General features: G+C 41.2%; 1 protein-coding gene across 1 annotated transcript in view; it reads left to right on the top strand.

The window, feature by feature from the left end:
- Positions 1-15916, top strand: part of LOC117400875 (serine/threonine-protein phosphatase 6 regulatory ankyrin repeat subunit C) — a 31378-nt gene extending 15462 nt beyond the window's left edge. The window contains exon 28 of the mRNA XM_059013068.1: positions 187-15916. Coding sequence (XP_058869051.1) covers positions 187-437 — 251 coding nt within the window. The 3' untranslated portion in view covers positions 438-15916. The remainder of the gene's footprint in view (positions 1-186) is intronic.
- The last annotated feature ends 67 nt before the right edge of the window (positions 15917-15983 follow it).

Raw genomic sequence — 15983 nt, 5'->3', positions numbered from 1 at the left:
TCTCTCTCTCTCTCTCTCGCTCTCTCGCTCTCTCGCTCTCTCGCTCTCTCGCTCTCTCGCTCTCTCGCTCTCTCGCTCTCTCGCTCTCTCGCTCTCTCGCTCTCTCGCTCTCTCGCTCTCTCGCTCTCTCGCTCTCTCTCTCTCTCTCTCTCCCTCTCTCTCTCTCTCACCTCCTCTCCCCTCCAGGTCACACCCCAGCCCTGGCCTGCGCTCCCAATAAGGATGTTGCTGACTGCCTTGCCCTCATCCTCTCCACCATGAAGCCTTTTCCTCCCAAAGACGCGATGGGGTCCCCCTTCGGGCTCAACCTGCTGAAGAACTGCGGCATCGCGGCCGCCTGCAGCCCCCTGCAGCCCAACGGCAGCCTGCGGCAGCGCAGCTATGGCAAGGAGCGCCGGCACGGAGCCATCGGGCTGGACGGCTGCTTCACCGACTGACCCACCTGCCCGGTGAAAACAAAAAATCATTACAGCAAGGATACAGTCCAACCTGCTTCTTTAAAAAGCAGCGAGCGCCTCGCTTCAAAACCAAACTTTAATTTAAAACAAGTTTCAATAGAACATGTGCTCTACGCTAGACCGCGTGACAGTTTATTTATGTATTTATTTCTGTTTTTTGTCTCTTCATGAACCGCGGTCTTTTGAAAGCAGGTTCGACTGTAGACTTTAAAAGGGGATGTGCACCAAACCCAAAATCGACTCCTTCAGCACTGCTTCAGAGAAGCAGAACACTCGAACACATGAATGAGATCTTTCGAGATCGCACAAGCCGTGTTGAAAGGGTCACAGGAGGGAGGTTGGCAATGTGTCTTAAAATGAAATGTTATTTAAAGAGCCCCTGTATTAGGAGGTTAGAGTCCCACGTATTGAGGTTTTTGGGTTTATTGCACATCCCATGCTGTCGGGCTGTCGTATTCATAATAGCATTATTATTATTATTATTATTATTATTATTATTATTATTATTATTATTATTCTTGTTGTTGTGAGCACACTGCCGGTAATTGTGTTTTAAAGGATCCACTGCACTTTATCAGTATTGCAAATTATATAAAATGCTTTTATCAATACAGCCGGCAGATCATTTTAAATAGATACAAGGTTTTAAAAGAGAACAATGCTGATTTTTTTTTAAAAGAAAGTAAACAAACAAACCAAGGCCCAAGATTTTATTGAAAACAGACATTTCATTCCCCCCGCCCCCCTTTAACTATATTAAAGAATACTGTTTTATAGGGAGAAAGGTGTTTGTCATGAGTTTGTAGTAAAAACTCAGTTTATCAAAACAAAGTACTGTTTGCGACCAAAGGTTATTTTATTTAGAATTACTACTATATATAAAAAAAAAAAAAAATTCAGTCCAGAAGCCTTTTAAAATACCAGCCATCTGCAGTTTTTTTTGCTCTGATTAAAACGCTATATAAATGCATTATATCAAGTAAAATAGGAATGATATACTGTTCAGCACTAACCATTTCAATGTAAGCTTTTTGAAGGATGTTGAGAGGCAGGGTCACTGTTTTTGTGAGCGAGATTTTGAAGGAATAATTTCTTTTTATTTTTTGGTGTTTTTTTTCGTTCCCGGAGGCGTTCTCTGGTTGAGTCGTTTTTCAGAATTTAAATTGTTCATCTAAAACTATACAGATGGAAGGAGTGGCTGTAGTCCTTTCATAGTCTTTCCATTCAAACCAATGCAAGTGTCAGTTTGAATTCCTCCTGTACGTGTTCAAGCCATATTTAACCCAGCGTTTGATTTCCAAACTCCACGTGTTTTTATAAGTGAATCCGCTAGCTTTGTAAAGGAGTCTCCCAAGTACTGTTTGTGATGACAGGTTTCTATTGCCTTAGCACTGACACCTCTTGCAAACAGCTGCACAATTCTGAACCAAAACGAAAACCTTTTAAAACGTTTGTCCTTAAAAACGTTTGCTTCTCGATTCTCGTACAAAAGCTGGTATTGATAACGGCTTTTTCTATAATGTAGTTTTTTTTTTTTTTAAAGAATGTCTCAGTGCTTCCTGACTAGACAATCTATGTGGATGTTTATTTGCACTCATCCTCATTATTATTATTATTATTATTATTATTATTATTATAATATCTGCAAAAACCTAACGAGTTGGCAAACCAAACTTGAATCATTTCAGTGCATTGTTTTCTGTATAAATAGAGTGATGCACATTTCAGAACCACACACCCTTTACAGTACAGTCGTGTTCCAGTATTTGATTCTTGCTGATTTTATTTATTTTTTGCTCCTGTTTTAACAGGCAAGCAGTAATGTCCATAAGGCATCACCTTCCTGATCAGATCTCTTAATGTGAGATAACAAAGTGTCGGACAGCCGCAGGGCTGGGAGTGTAGCCGTGAGAGCCGCCTGCCTGACCCAGCTTCACTTCTATTGTGTCAGACCACAAAAACCACTTCCTTAACACTGGCTGAACAAGCGAATGCACTTAGAGTCTCAGTAACGGACACTGTGAGTTAAAGACTTGAGGGGGGGGGGTCGCCCCGTCAATAATCCTTGAAGTACTGTAATGTATAATAGTGTAGCAGCCTCTGTAGCCATCGCAGGTGTACGTGTCGTACGACTAGCCTTAACTCCAAAGCCATGAGCATGGGGAGCCACAGTGCAATGAAAGTGTATCGCAGAGGGAGGGAGGGAGGGAGGGGGCTCTTCCAAAAAGCACAAGTATTTCACAGAGGGGGGACGCTCTGGTAACTACTGGAATTCAAATTGAAGTAAAGTTAGTATTTGCTACACTGAAGTAACCCTTGCAACGCAATCCGATTTCAAACGTTTTGTATAGCTGCCTCCCAGGAACATGGAAACCTCAGTTTACCAGCTGCACATTTTGAACCCTGGGTGTTTTTGTTTTAATCTTCCAAGGCTACCAGCGATGCAGAGTCGCGAGCAGTTTGTTTAGAGAGAGAGAGGATGTGTTAGGAGTGCTGGCAGCATCATATCATGCAGTGAATCGGCAGGTTCACTCTGAACAGCCTTGTTTCACTCGTGTGGTTTCTTCACCAGACCTGAGCGCGTTCCGTATGCCAACGCGCCGGCTTCTTGTTTTGATAAAACGGTCACATGTTCCGAAGCTTCAGATGAACTTGGGGTGAGATTTGAATCGCGGGTCTTGCGTGCAGCTCCGTGGTTTTGTAGCAGTTTGTTTTGCCGGTGTGAATGCTTTGCACACCCGACCCAGCGTGTGTGTGTTACCGGCAGCTCCTCCTGCAGCTTCTCTTTATATCCGTGTACGATTTGAAGTGATTGAGAATTGCATGACGGCAGCCGCGCAAAATCTGTACTGTTTTATTTATTATTATTATTAAAAAAAATTTAAAAATTTAAAAAAAAAAGCTAAAAAACAGAACAAAAAAAAAAAACAGATACTGACCAACTTGTTGGGCAAAACAGCAATACATCCTGTAACAAACCTGTCGGCCGAAATCGCTTGGACTTTAGTTTCATGTTACAGATTTCGTTCAGTATTATTTATTTTATTTAAAAGTGCAAGAAGAAATCTAAACTAAATGTTTACAATGTTGACTCAGGATATTCATATTTATATATATATAAACTCAGCTTGCCTTCCTCTTGCCTGTGTCCCTGAGTAACCTTGTTCTGCTCCTGTGTTTCATGAGGCAGGCAGCCCTCTCCTCCAAACAGCTTGATCTGTATTGAATATTGTACAGTGCAAGCACCTGTTGGTTTTGATCTCTCTCAGCACCCTGTACTGTATGTATCGGGAGTCATTTCAGACGGCTTCATCGCATCCACGTCGCACATTTCAAAAACCCGCAAAATTACCCCGTGCCAATAAGAGTTGTAAAATAACATTATAAAATTAATCCCCCCCCCCCCCATATTAATAACTTAGTGTATAAGTAACGTTACAGTGTAAACGGTAACTATAGACATTCAGAATGATTTAGTGCAGGAAAGCACGGTCCATTCGCTCTCAAAGAAAGAGAGCCAGGCTCTTAAACCGTGCGACCTTAACTACAATGAAGTTAGAAAATCCACGGTTTGGGAATTTGCCCTGCAACAGTATCTAAAAACACTAAAGTCACTTCCTGGCTGCTATTTTGCTGAATTTTCTTTTTAATAGTATTAGTACTCGGCAGAAGCACCTTTTTGTTTAAAACGAGATCAATCCAGTTGAAATCTTGCAGTGCGATTGATAACTGCCAGGATGGGGGATTGATAGCTGCTTAGTTTTGCTTGTGGTATTTATAAACTGTATGAACTGTGTCTAATAATAGAAAAAATAAACTGTTGATATCGTTCCGTTCTAGAACAGTCCTGCGATGTGTTCTAGAACAGTCCAGCTGCTGCTGCTTTTCAAATAATTCTAGAACAACTGCAACATGGCTGGTATATAATGAGGTTGAATTTGTGATGGATTTGTGAAAAAAAAATAAATATATATATATATTGCACTAGATAAAAGTTGAGACACATTCTGCATCAACAATAAAAATAATAGTAAAATCAAGGGTTTTAGTTGGTCTGGAAAGATTAAAGACAATCAAGGATTTAAGGGCTTTTTATTCCCAATCCCCAATCTCCCCCCCCCCCCTTCCCAAGGTCTCAATTCGTACTGCTTTTGTTAAATCTGGGCCTTTTTTTTTCCTTTTTAAGCATTGTTCTCTTTTAACAAATATTCTATACTTCAGACAGCACAGCTTCTTAACTATGATAGTAATAATATTATTAATAATCACTAGAAAATGCTGACTGAGATTCAAGTCTGTTCCCTGGTGCATTCAACCTGGGGCTGGGAGGGAACCTAAAAAAACGCTTCACTGGCGCCCTCAAGTGGCCAGGAGTGATATTATTTTTGTTTCCCCAGGTCGTCTTCATCGTTCGTTTTAATTCACCTTCTATAGAACACGAGCCAGGAATATCGGATGCCAAAAAAAAAATGCTATGTCATTGTTATTCCTCAAGTTTATGGTACAAAAATTCTGAAAATGATTGTAATAAGCGACCTGCAAATTTTTATTTGATTTTTTTTGGTTTGGTTTTTTTGGAGATCTATGATGTCACTCTTGAGGGGGTGAGGTAGGTGATGTGATGTCATCACGAGAATTAAGCCATTTCATTGAACTAATTACTCTCAAATTTACTTTTTTTTATTTTGATGCTGGTTGACCTTGTAAAATTTCATAATTGGTTTAATTTCAGCAACTTTTCTTGGCCATTCCCTTTAAGAGTTGAAAAAAAAAAAAAGCAATTCCCTTTAAGAGTCGCACGGATATCATATGCAGTTAGGGCTTCTTAAAACTGAAAAAAACTCAAAGGGAAGGCGATTTGTCTATTTTTTTTTTGTTTGTTTTTAATTAGACTTTGTTGTGGGTTTTACAATCTGAAACCCGTTTTAATTCAGCACTATGATTAGAAGGCCAGTGAGCTTTAGAAATGTTGTTTTTTTTTTTTTTTGAAAAAAAATTATATAGTTCCATTCGTCCCTGATCCAAAGCACTTGCTTAAAAAAAAAAAATAAATAAATAAATAAAAGCACTTTTATAACGTAAACAAAACCACGCTGGGGTTCTCCCTGAGCGGAGCGGAGCGAGGGGATGAGGGGGAGAAGGGATGCACTGAAGTAACGTGCAGGGTGAGGGGTCATTTCACAAGTCGTGTTCACACTTTGCCTTGAGGAATTCTTCCTGCAGGAAATCGCTTCACGTGGGCAGCATTCGACAGCGGGAGCACCGTATTCCCAGCAGCTGGGCTGTGACCTACGCAGTGTGACCCAGGCAGTGTGTCCCAGGGACTCTGCGACCCGGGCAGTGTGACCCAGGGACTCTGCGACCCGGGCAGTGTGACCCAGGGACTCTGCGACCCGGGCAGTGTGTCCCAGGGACTCTGCGACCCGGGCAGTGTGTCCCAGGGACTCTGCGACCCGGGCAGTGTGTCCCAGGGACTCTGCAGCCCCCCCCCCCCCCCGCCCCCGTGTACAATCCACACGTGTACGGCACAAATACGTTTCAGAGCAAAGGTGGATTCGCACTGTCGTGCTTCCTATCATTTTATTAGAGTTGCCAAAAAAAGAGTAGAGAGAAATAAAAAAAAAAAGACAAGACAGTCAACAACTGAGCCATAAAATTGCTGACACAAAGTGAATGTACAGACCGCTGTAGAGCAAGTGGCTGAGTTTTTATTGGATCCATTACTTGAATTGAACCGATTTCCCCCCCCCCCCCCCCCCCCCCCTCAACCCTCACCCCCAGTTTTCTAGTACATTTATCCTGACAGCTTCCATCATTACTGTTTACTCTTACATCGATCTATCTATCACTGCCTCAGCTAGTCATAGCGTTAGGGTTAATGTTCCATGTGTTATCTTTAAGCCAGTTGGTTATCGCTGATCCCAATGATAATGCAAAGGGGAGTGATGAAGGACCAGCCGCTGGGAGTCCTGCTGCGTGTTGCCTAGCAACAGGCTCCGAGGTGATTTCTGGTACTTCTAAGTGGCTAAGATTAAGAAGGGGTGTGGTTCCGTCAAGTGTCACTGTGGCAACAGGAAGTCCTGCACCAATCAAAGACAAGTTAAAAATGGTGGCACCTTGCATCGTGCATTAGGCCTTATTATTCGTTTTAAACGCTTTTAGACAGGTGTGCTCTTTGTGCAATCGTTTACAAAGATTGCTGTTTGCTTATTCCTGGTGATGGTTACTTGTACCCCCTTCTGTATACTAGCTCACCTGCACAGCAAAAAAAAAAAATGCAATGAAAATAAAACTTCTACTAAAAGCAACAAGACATTATATTTAAAACTGCGACCAAATCTGAAAAGAAATCACTTGAAAGGACTGTAGTGAGTTTTTTTTTTTTATTTTGTTTTCTCTGTTCAGACTTTTAAACCTGAACGCTGTACTAAACTGCATGACTGGCAGCTGCACAAAACTGTAGGGTTGTTGCTGTAAATTAAATAGAAACCTGTTACACCTTAAAACATGAAGTGTGTGCAACCAAGGCATTTTACGTTAGTTCTGCATTTTACTAAAAATCAGAACATGTATAATTTATATTAAACGTGCAAAACGTGTTCCTGTAAATATGTCCACAGAAGATGGAGAGATCACACTGACTGCCTGTTTTACAGTAATGGATTTTGAGTGCTAAGTAAAGATGGTGTGCCGATCCTCCGAAGTGTCTTTTTAAGAAGTATTTCTGGGCAGGTGTTAAATAAATCCATTGATTATTTTTTTTTTTTTTTAGTGTGTTTTACAATCTGGCAGTGAACGTCCGCTGATATTATTTACCGCTGCATCGAGGGTGTAAACGGACAATGAAAGTCATATTGTAATGAAAGGATATTTTCACTTCCGGCTTCGTTGGGCAGCAAGAGAGAGAATTCTCATCCGATCGGCTTTTCAAACCCTCCGTACGGAAGTCAGTTGATCGGTACTCTGTTGTAAAGGTGAAGGAAGGACCGCTTTTCTTGTTTTAGAAATCGACACGTTGGAATGGGTTTATGAAATGCCTGCCGAGTTTCTGAAAGGCAGTTAGGAGCGTGGGTCCCGGCACGCCCCCTGATGAGAAGCGATTGGTTTGCGCTGGCTGGCGCGTAGAGCAGAGAGCTTGAGAGTCCGATGTTCTTGATACTTGAAGGGAAATGTGCTTGGAGGCAAAGGTAGCAGATCCATCCGACGATAATCTCTTTTTATTTCAAGGCATTTTTTTTTCGTTCTACAGCATTGGTGTTGCTCCAGTATATACACCAGGGCTTGACGTTCTCACCAGTCCTGGGTTTCAGAACGTGCCCCGCAGGTATGTTATCCAGGAACGTGATTTACTTGGTTCTCCGAGTTTGGAAAATATTCGAAGAGTGGCTGCAAACAGGAATCTGTTTTCCCTGTCCAGCAGCGCAGTGCATAGGTTCAGCGAGCAGGGCTGGTGTGCTACAAGCTTCATTGCATATCATTGAGAGCCTTGATCAGTGTTGAATCTGTTTTATTGCAGAGATTGTGGGGCGGTGTTGAGGCGGGGTTTGGGAGGGGCGGGGGGAGGTGAGAACTTTGGGCCTTACCTTTGGACATTTGATAAAACTGCAAGATCAAATGATGGTGCCGCAGAAAAGTTGTGTGCCGCTGTTTCGTTTGTAGCAACTTTGTGCTGGAGGGGAGGGAGACTTTAAATTGTCAAGCCCATTAAAATAGAACGGAGCGAGTCACAGTGTTGATATCGCTGTTCGCTGGAGGGTTCGAAAGATCTTAGTAACGGGTACAAAGTCTCTAGAATTCGTTTTCCTTGTTCAACTGCACTGTGAAGTCCAGCCGGTGAAAGAATGAGTTTCTACCTCCTAAGATCAAAGATCCCCATTGTAATATAAAGGCTGCGCCACGAGACCAGCATCAGAGGCAGCGTTGTTAATGCTGGGCCACCCTGTATCTTACAATTACATGGCAGGGCGTTTTAATTTTTATTTTTTAAATGTTGTTCAAAAAACCAAAGGTGATGCATTTACAATAATGTGGAATTGGATCTTCACGAGCGCTACTGTATCAAACTGACTGGAACATTTTATATTCCCTTGCAATCGTGTTTTTTTTTTTTTTTAGTAGCGATGGAATTCTGTTTTGTTTATACAGCACTCTAATAATATTTTAATACTATTTTGCAGTCAAAAATCCCTGTCTGGCAAAAAAAAAAACTACGTTTTCCTAATTAACAAAAAGAAAGAGTGTTGTATAAATAAAAACCCATCTTCCTAAAAACTGAAACGTTTCAGTCAAAGGTAATATTTGGTTCACAACCTGCTGAGCTGTTTCACGTTGCTGATCACTAAGAAGTCTTCACTTCAATGGAAATCTCTGATGCCTCTCTGACCTTGCCTGGCAGTACTGCTGTGTGCTGGACGGTTCTCACTGCACTGCCAGCCTGTACGGTACAGAATTCAGACGAGCCAAAAAAAACCAACAAAACGCATGGGTGTGCTTGGAGGACTGTTGAGCTGCTACGTTCAGATGTAGGAGCTTTTAAATATTTATTACTCGGGGCAATTTAGGAAACCGGGTCGCAAACTAAGAAAATAGGAACACTTTATTTTTTTTTGGTTTTGTTTCAGTGTGTGTTTTAAAGATAGTTTGAACCAGAGTATTGGAAGCCACGAGGTTTCGAGGTTTGCAGGCAGGAAACTAAGCAAAGCAACTTGCAACTAAAAATATACGACCGCTAATAAAGCATCAAATTTAAAAGTAACAAAGCCTTACGTTTTAAGAAAATGGGTATTCTATTTTGTGTTCAAGCACTGATTGGTCTAGAATTGGTATTTTTTAAAAATATGCAATATCTCTTGCGTGCGTCTCTTCTCTAAATCTTCCAAAATCTTTCCTGATGATGAAGATAATAATAATGATCCATTTAAAATTGCAGTCAAGTAGTGGCAGTCTTTGATTTGCATTTAAAATGCAGCCTTTTCTTTTAGAATTCAGGCATGTTTATAATCTGTGCATTAATCTATCTATCAATCTAATCTCTATATCTATATATGTGTATGAGCATACCTCCTGTATATTTCTGTTAGATGCTGCATCTTCACACTATATGCACACCAGGGTAGTCAATGATCTATTTGACAGGATGGGTGAACAATGTGTGTAACTCAAAGACTATGCTGGAAGACACAAACTCTGCTTTTGCAAAAGCCTTTTATCTTTTTTGGGTGGTGTAATACAAAAGTATTTGGGTTGTCTGGGAGGGAGCGGAAAGGAAATAGACATCAGGCAGACACCAGGATCGCACTGTGTGTTTGAAATGCAGTCTGCATGTGTGCAGAACGCACTGTGTGTTTGAAATGCAGTCTGCATGTGTGCAGAACGCACTGTGTGTTTGAAATGCAGTCTGCATGTGTGCAGAACGCACTGTGTTTGAAATGCAGTCTGCATGTGTGCAGAACGCACTGTGTGTTTGAAATGCAGTCTGCATGTGTGCAGAACGCACTGTTTGAAATGCAGTCTGAATGTGTGCAGAACGCACTGTTTGAAATGCAGTCTGAATGTGTGCAGAACGCACTGTGTGTTTGAAATGCAGTCTGCATGTGTGCAGAACGCACTGTTTGAAATGCAGTCTGAATGTGTGCAGAACGCACTGTGTGTTTGAAATGCAGTCTGCATGTGTGCAGAACGCACTGTGTTTGGTCCCTGCTGGGAGATGTGGCAGTTTAGCAGCTATGTTGAAGTCCGGTGTAGAAGCAGAGATGGGTCGTTCTCTTAAACCTGGCCTTGTTTATAACCACCAAGCTCAATGAACAGACCATCGTATCGCAAAGTCAGCTTTTAGTTTGTTTTAAATTTCTCTTAAAGGAGCGTAGAATAGAATCGTTAACTGTTGCACTACGTAAAAAAAAAGTATATATATCTAGGAGAAGAAATATATCAAAACAGAGCCTTAAAAAGAAATTGCTATAAAGTTTAAAAAAAATTTAAAAAAAATAAAAACACAAGTAAAAGGAGCAATATATTTTCAGTGCTTTCAAGTACTCAGTAGGAGAAAAATTGCATTGTAATCTTTTGGGTGGGGACCATTACCAAAAAAAGTGTAGCTCTGTGTGTGTGTGTAATTGTAGCTGTGAATGCACGGGTAGTTTTTGAAGTAGTTGGTCTCTTCCTGTGTGTGTAATTGTAGTCGCTGTGAATGCACGGGTAGTTTTTTGAAGTAGTTGGTCTCTTCCTTTGTGTGTAATTATAGTCGCTGTGAATGCACGGGTAGTTTTTGAAGTAGTTGGTCTCTTCCTGTGTGTGTAATTGTAGTCGCTGTGAATGCACGGGTAGTTGGTCTCTTCCTGTGCACACGCTGTAGCTCTAAGTCTCTTACCGAGGCGTTAACTCTTCACAAAGAGGGTTTGCAAGTAGCATTGTCGTTCCATATCATCACTGAAAACTGTGTGTGTGTGTTTGTCATACAGCAGGGGACTCGCAGGCTTTGTAGAGGATACCTCCTTTTAAAAGAGCCTGAAAAAGCAATGTTCTAAATCGATGATTGTGTAAACTGGAAGACCCGTTCTGTAGACAGAGTTGAAAGATGCTGCTTTCTGTTGAAGAGCTTCTGCAGTGCTGTCGTATGAGTATGGCAGGTCTGCTTGTGAAGCTCGTGATTAATTGGAATGCCGAGCTGATGGCTGGCTTTTCAGTGAGCTGGTATTGCAGGGAGTCCACGTGGAAGGTGAAGTGAAGTTTCAGGGAGGGAGAGGCAGCTGTACACAGAAGACAGTGTTGATTTTCGCTTGCAGTTTCTTGCACATTTTTAACCCCACCTTGCATAGCGCTGCCTCAGTCTGCCTGTAGTAAACTGCTCAGGAATTGGTCACGGTTTTTTTACCAACTGGATTGATTCAAAACCTCGCTGCCTTTTTAAAATACATATACCATATACAACCATGCATTTCAACAGGCAGTCTAGCTGCAGTATTCTGCATTTACCCCAGTATAAAATCTACATTCTGGCTGACCTTTTCATAACCTCTTTTAGAAAGTGCCAAATGACAAAACAAAACAAAATCTGGTGTTTTTATGCAGCGGCGTTTATGATTAAGTAACTGCACCCAGTTTTTTTTATTTTTTTATTTTTAAATCCACTGTAAGGATTCCTCTCCGTGTGTGTGTGTGTGTTGGCCATGTGAAGGTATATTGAATTATTATGCATCTGTATGTGTTTGCTTATAACATGATCTTAGTGCTGGCTTCTACAGCGGTGTGAAACGTATATTTTGTTATTATTAATATTAACGGTTCACGTTTATTGAATTTGGATTCACTGACAGTATTTGGTTTTTGATTGTGTCAATTCAACAAGACACTTTCTGATGCGCTGGTAGCTGCTGTTATTTTAAATCACTTCACATCGTTGTCTGAGGGTGGAGTACAGTATTGACAGGGGCTTCAAATGAAATGTAGCTATTAATTTATTTATTATTAGTTTGATCACGTTTTCAGACCAAGCACACCTCCTCTTCCTCTACAGAAGAAGACATTAATGAATAAATGAATGTGCAAAAAAAAAAAAAAGACTCTCTACCTGCAAATCTATTACAAAAAGATGAATTATCAAAAGGGATGCAAAACAGAGAAGCCTTCTGATTTGTAGCAGCTGTGTTGGCGGTAGTTTCGAATTCTCTAGCTAGATGCAATGTTTCTTTTTGTCCTTTTTAATATCTGCATGCTGTGGTAACTTCCTCTGTGTGATATAGATAGATATATTAGAGCACTATTTTAATTGAAATCACTGTGGACAATTTGATTTACCTTTTCATGATAGTTTAGTTTACGTGGTGACATTTACAACAACAGAAATAAGAGAGTGCAATAATTGTCTTTTTTTTTTCCCCAAAAGGTATCTACAGTAATAGTCACGTGAACTGGATCAAGCAAATAAGGGATAGATTTGACTCCTTTTAAACTAAAAGCATACTGTAATATGAACTGAGTTTTTGATCAGAAAAAAAAACCCCTGAAGTATTGCTCCCACATACCTGCAGCTTAAGTTAACGTCCCTGTGTATCAGTGCATTAGCCGCGTGCACGTGTGTGTGATACTTCATGAAGCTCAAGTTTGGTATTTGGGCTGCGTTGCTTTCTGCGGGTCTCTGTTTACTATGAAGCATGCAAGTGCAAAGACAGAATGGAGGCTGAACAGCCTCAAGAGAACCAATGAGATTTCAGCGTCCGGATCAACCCAAGATTATCTTTATTTTGAGCTTTCCTATAACAGTCTTGAGTGGAGTTAGCTGGTGTTTGAGAAGGTGCAGTATCGCTATATATAATGTACTAAAGAAAAAAACTGAGCCAATGTTGCTTTTGACCAAAATTCTTCTGAGAGAAATATTTTTTTCCTGTAAAATTTAATTTGCACATCATCTTCTTGTTAAATCCTCCTTGCACCTCACTGAGACTGACTGGGGTTCCTTGTGTGCAGCTGCTCCAGCCTCCTTTATCAACGCGTTCCCCCACGTTTCATGTCCTTTTTGATGTGATCTATTAAAATGTTTGATGCACTGAACAATTCTAAACGTGGACTTTTAATTTTTATATCATTTTGAAGAATGACCAAAATGTAGCTCCATGTTCTGGCGTTTTTTGACTATTGGTCCATTTCTTCCTGGTCAAAGCTGCGTGGGGACCCATAGAGTCCGAGACCCCTCACGGATTGCAGTGCCCTCCGTTCTCCGTCTTAATGAATTACACAATTAACGGGGAAACAGGATCACCTTCTGAGATCCGTTTGTGGGGACCAAAAAAAAAAGGGCACGCGAAATACCAGCAAAGTAAACTTTTTGATTTTTTTTAAAACTGTGCACACTGTTCTAGACCGTGAGGCTGCAGCAGCTTCTGTTAGCCTTGCGGGTTGTTCCGGGTGTGTTCAGTGTGGTCTGTACCTGCTCAGTCACCAGCTCTCCCCTCTTACCAGGGTCAGAGCGATAATACTGCCCCGTGATAATCAAGGGGGTTTCACTTCACAACCTTTACTTGCTCAGCACTACTACCTCATCCACTGCATTTCTTTTTTATGATGATCACGGTTACACTTGCACTGTTGGTAAAACGGCAGAAGTTCGGTAATACCGGTAAAAATAAATAAAGTATAGAAAGCGAGAGATGTGTGATGGAGGAGAGATCCTAGCTTTTTTTTTTTTTTTTTTTTTTTTTTTTGATGCGTCGATTGCACACAGCCTGAAGCTGGATAGATGTGTTATTCTGGGTTGGCTGCAATCCCACTAGCAATGGGGGGTTGTGCATCCAGCTCTGAGCTGAAGTAGTTTCCTTGTGTACCAGTGCAGGCTGTGAGGATTGCATGGGGTGGGTTCGTGCTTGTGCGTGAACAGCCTTGCGTATTGTAATTGAAACCAGATTTGCAAGCGTTTTGAAAAACCGAGAGAAACGAATACTCACGTGTTTAACAGACTTTCCCTCGGGCTGGTGGTGTGATTTGATTTAGACCTGAACAGTTCCAGGGAATCCACCTGCTTGGAGAGTTTTCTTAGGGACAGCCCTGGTTGATGCAATCCAGGGCTCTTAAACAAAGTCCTGGTGTGGCTGATAGAATCAACCCCCTGGGGTCAGTCGGATTAACAGATTTGATTCGTTTTAAAGGAAAACTTTTGGAGGTTTCTGAGTCGCGTGTGTGCTTATGGTCCTTGCACTCCTTGCTCTTAGTAGTTTGTATGTATGTAGTTTGCAATTATATATAATTTTATCGCTGCAGAGTTCCTCTGGAAAGATGTGGTTTTCCTAGAGTGTGTGTGTGCATTCTTTTTTTTTTTTTTTTTTTTTTTTTTTTTTTTTTAATTAAAAGACGCTGGATATATTTTCGTTGCAGTTGCAGGCGGGTGATAAAGGGAACTGGTTTCTATTACCTGACAGGGACCTCGTGCATTTCTCATCAGAGGCGTCTTGAATGCCACGTGGCTCTGGGTGCTTTTGTTTTTCAGAAGGATGCTTTTTCGTGAGTTCTAGTTTAGAAAGCTGGCGGGAGAGGAGCAGGTGCACGTGTGCGTTTTCATTTCGGACGCGTGTGAAGCGGGTCTGGAGATCGGTCCCTCGCTCACGCAAGCTGGGTGCAGTGCAGCTCAGGTGCAGCAGCATCTCCAGGCTTTTCTAACTGAGGATTCCTGTGAGGGGACTTCTTCAGGACAGCTCTGTGTCCTTTCTGCCGTGGGAAGAACTGTCACTGTATACTAGCAGTACTGTAGCTAAGACGTATCAACTGGACTTGCATATGGGAGAGGGCTGTTATAAAAATATATAAAATCACATCTGGAAAGAAGGGTTACCGCAGATATCCTTAACAATAGAAAAAAAAACTGAAAAATGCCAGTAATATTAGCTCTCTTTGTTTTATAAATACTGTAAACAAGATGTGTCTTATACTAATTATTATTATATTATTCCTACCTCCATATATTAGTTTATTAATATATATATATTCAGCTGAAATGTAATCTGTTTATCAAACTTTTTTTTACCATTTGCATTGAAGAAAAATAGTGTGTATGTGTGTATATATGTGTGTGTTATATATATAAAATATATTGCACACACACACACACATCCGTACACACTGTATATCCAATACCACTGCAGTGTGAAGCCACACTTTATTTATTAACTAGTCTTCTGTGCATCTCCTCTGGGGCACGCTTAGTTCTCTTGGCTATTTTGGTGGATTTTCATTTTGATCCGTATCAAAGGAATTATATTACGATGTTCCAACAAGACACAAAAAAAAAACACAGGAGAGAGAAATACAGCCTGCTCTATTTAATAGCTTTTTTTAATTTTATTTGGGTAGATGTTTTATTAAAAGGTAGCCTTCACTGTGTATTTAACTACATCCGCAGGTTCCCCTAAAGTCAGCCTGATGCCTTAGCCCGACAGCTGGGCGTTACGCAGGGAAACTTGAAACATTATATTTACATCTTGACTCTCATTTATTTCTTTTCTCTCTTAGCCTAGGAGAGCAGGTGGATTCTTAGCTTCAGTCCTCAGGTATTCCTAAGCACAGTTACATGGTCTTGTCTGAAACTGTTCCACACGTCCGTGCAGACCCCTTGGATTTCCTTCCCTAAGGTAACGTTAGGGGGTCTGAGTCCGGTCCCTCATCGCCAGCGCTCCCCCTATCTAAAGCTGTAGTCGAGAGCCGTGGGTACGAGAGTGGGGCGTTTTATTGCAAACGAGATCGGGGGGCTGTGCTAAGAAGGGGCTCTTTTATAAAGGAGGAGCAGGTGTGATGAGGGGTGTGGAAGTTAGAGGTGTGATCACATGCACGCCTGACAACAAGATAACATGCTGTTTAAAAAAACAAACACCTGAGAAATGGAGTTAAGAAGTGGAGTAGCACTGCCCTGTGGGATACGGGTGACTGTTAATCTATCCAGCCTTACATTATATATATATATATATATATATATATATAAACACAAAGAAATCCTTGCTTGGATAAAGCTTCCATTGTCCTTCTTGAAGCTGGGATGCCTGA

The sequence above is a fragment of the Acipenser ruthenus genome, chromosome 45, assembly GCF_902713425.1.
Source record: "Acipenser ruthenus chromosome 45, fAciRut3.2 maternal haplotype, whole genome shotgun sequence".
In the NCBI taxonomy this organism is placed as follows: Eukaryota; Metazoa; Chordata; class Actinopteri; order Acipenseriformes; family Acipenseridae; genus Acipenser; species Acipenser ruthenus.
This window is presented reverse-complemented; position numbering and strand designations above follow the sequence as displayed.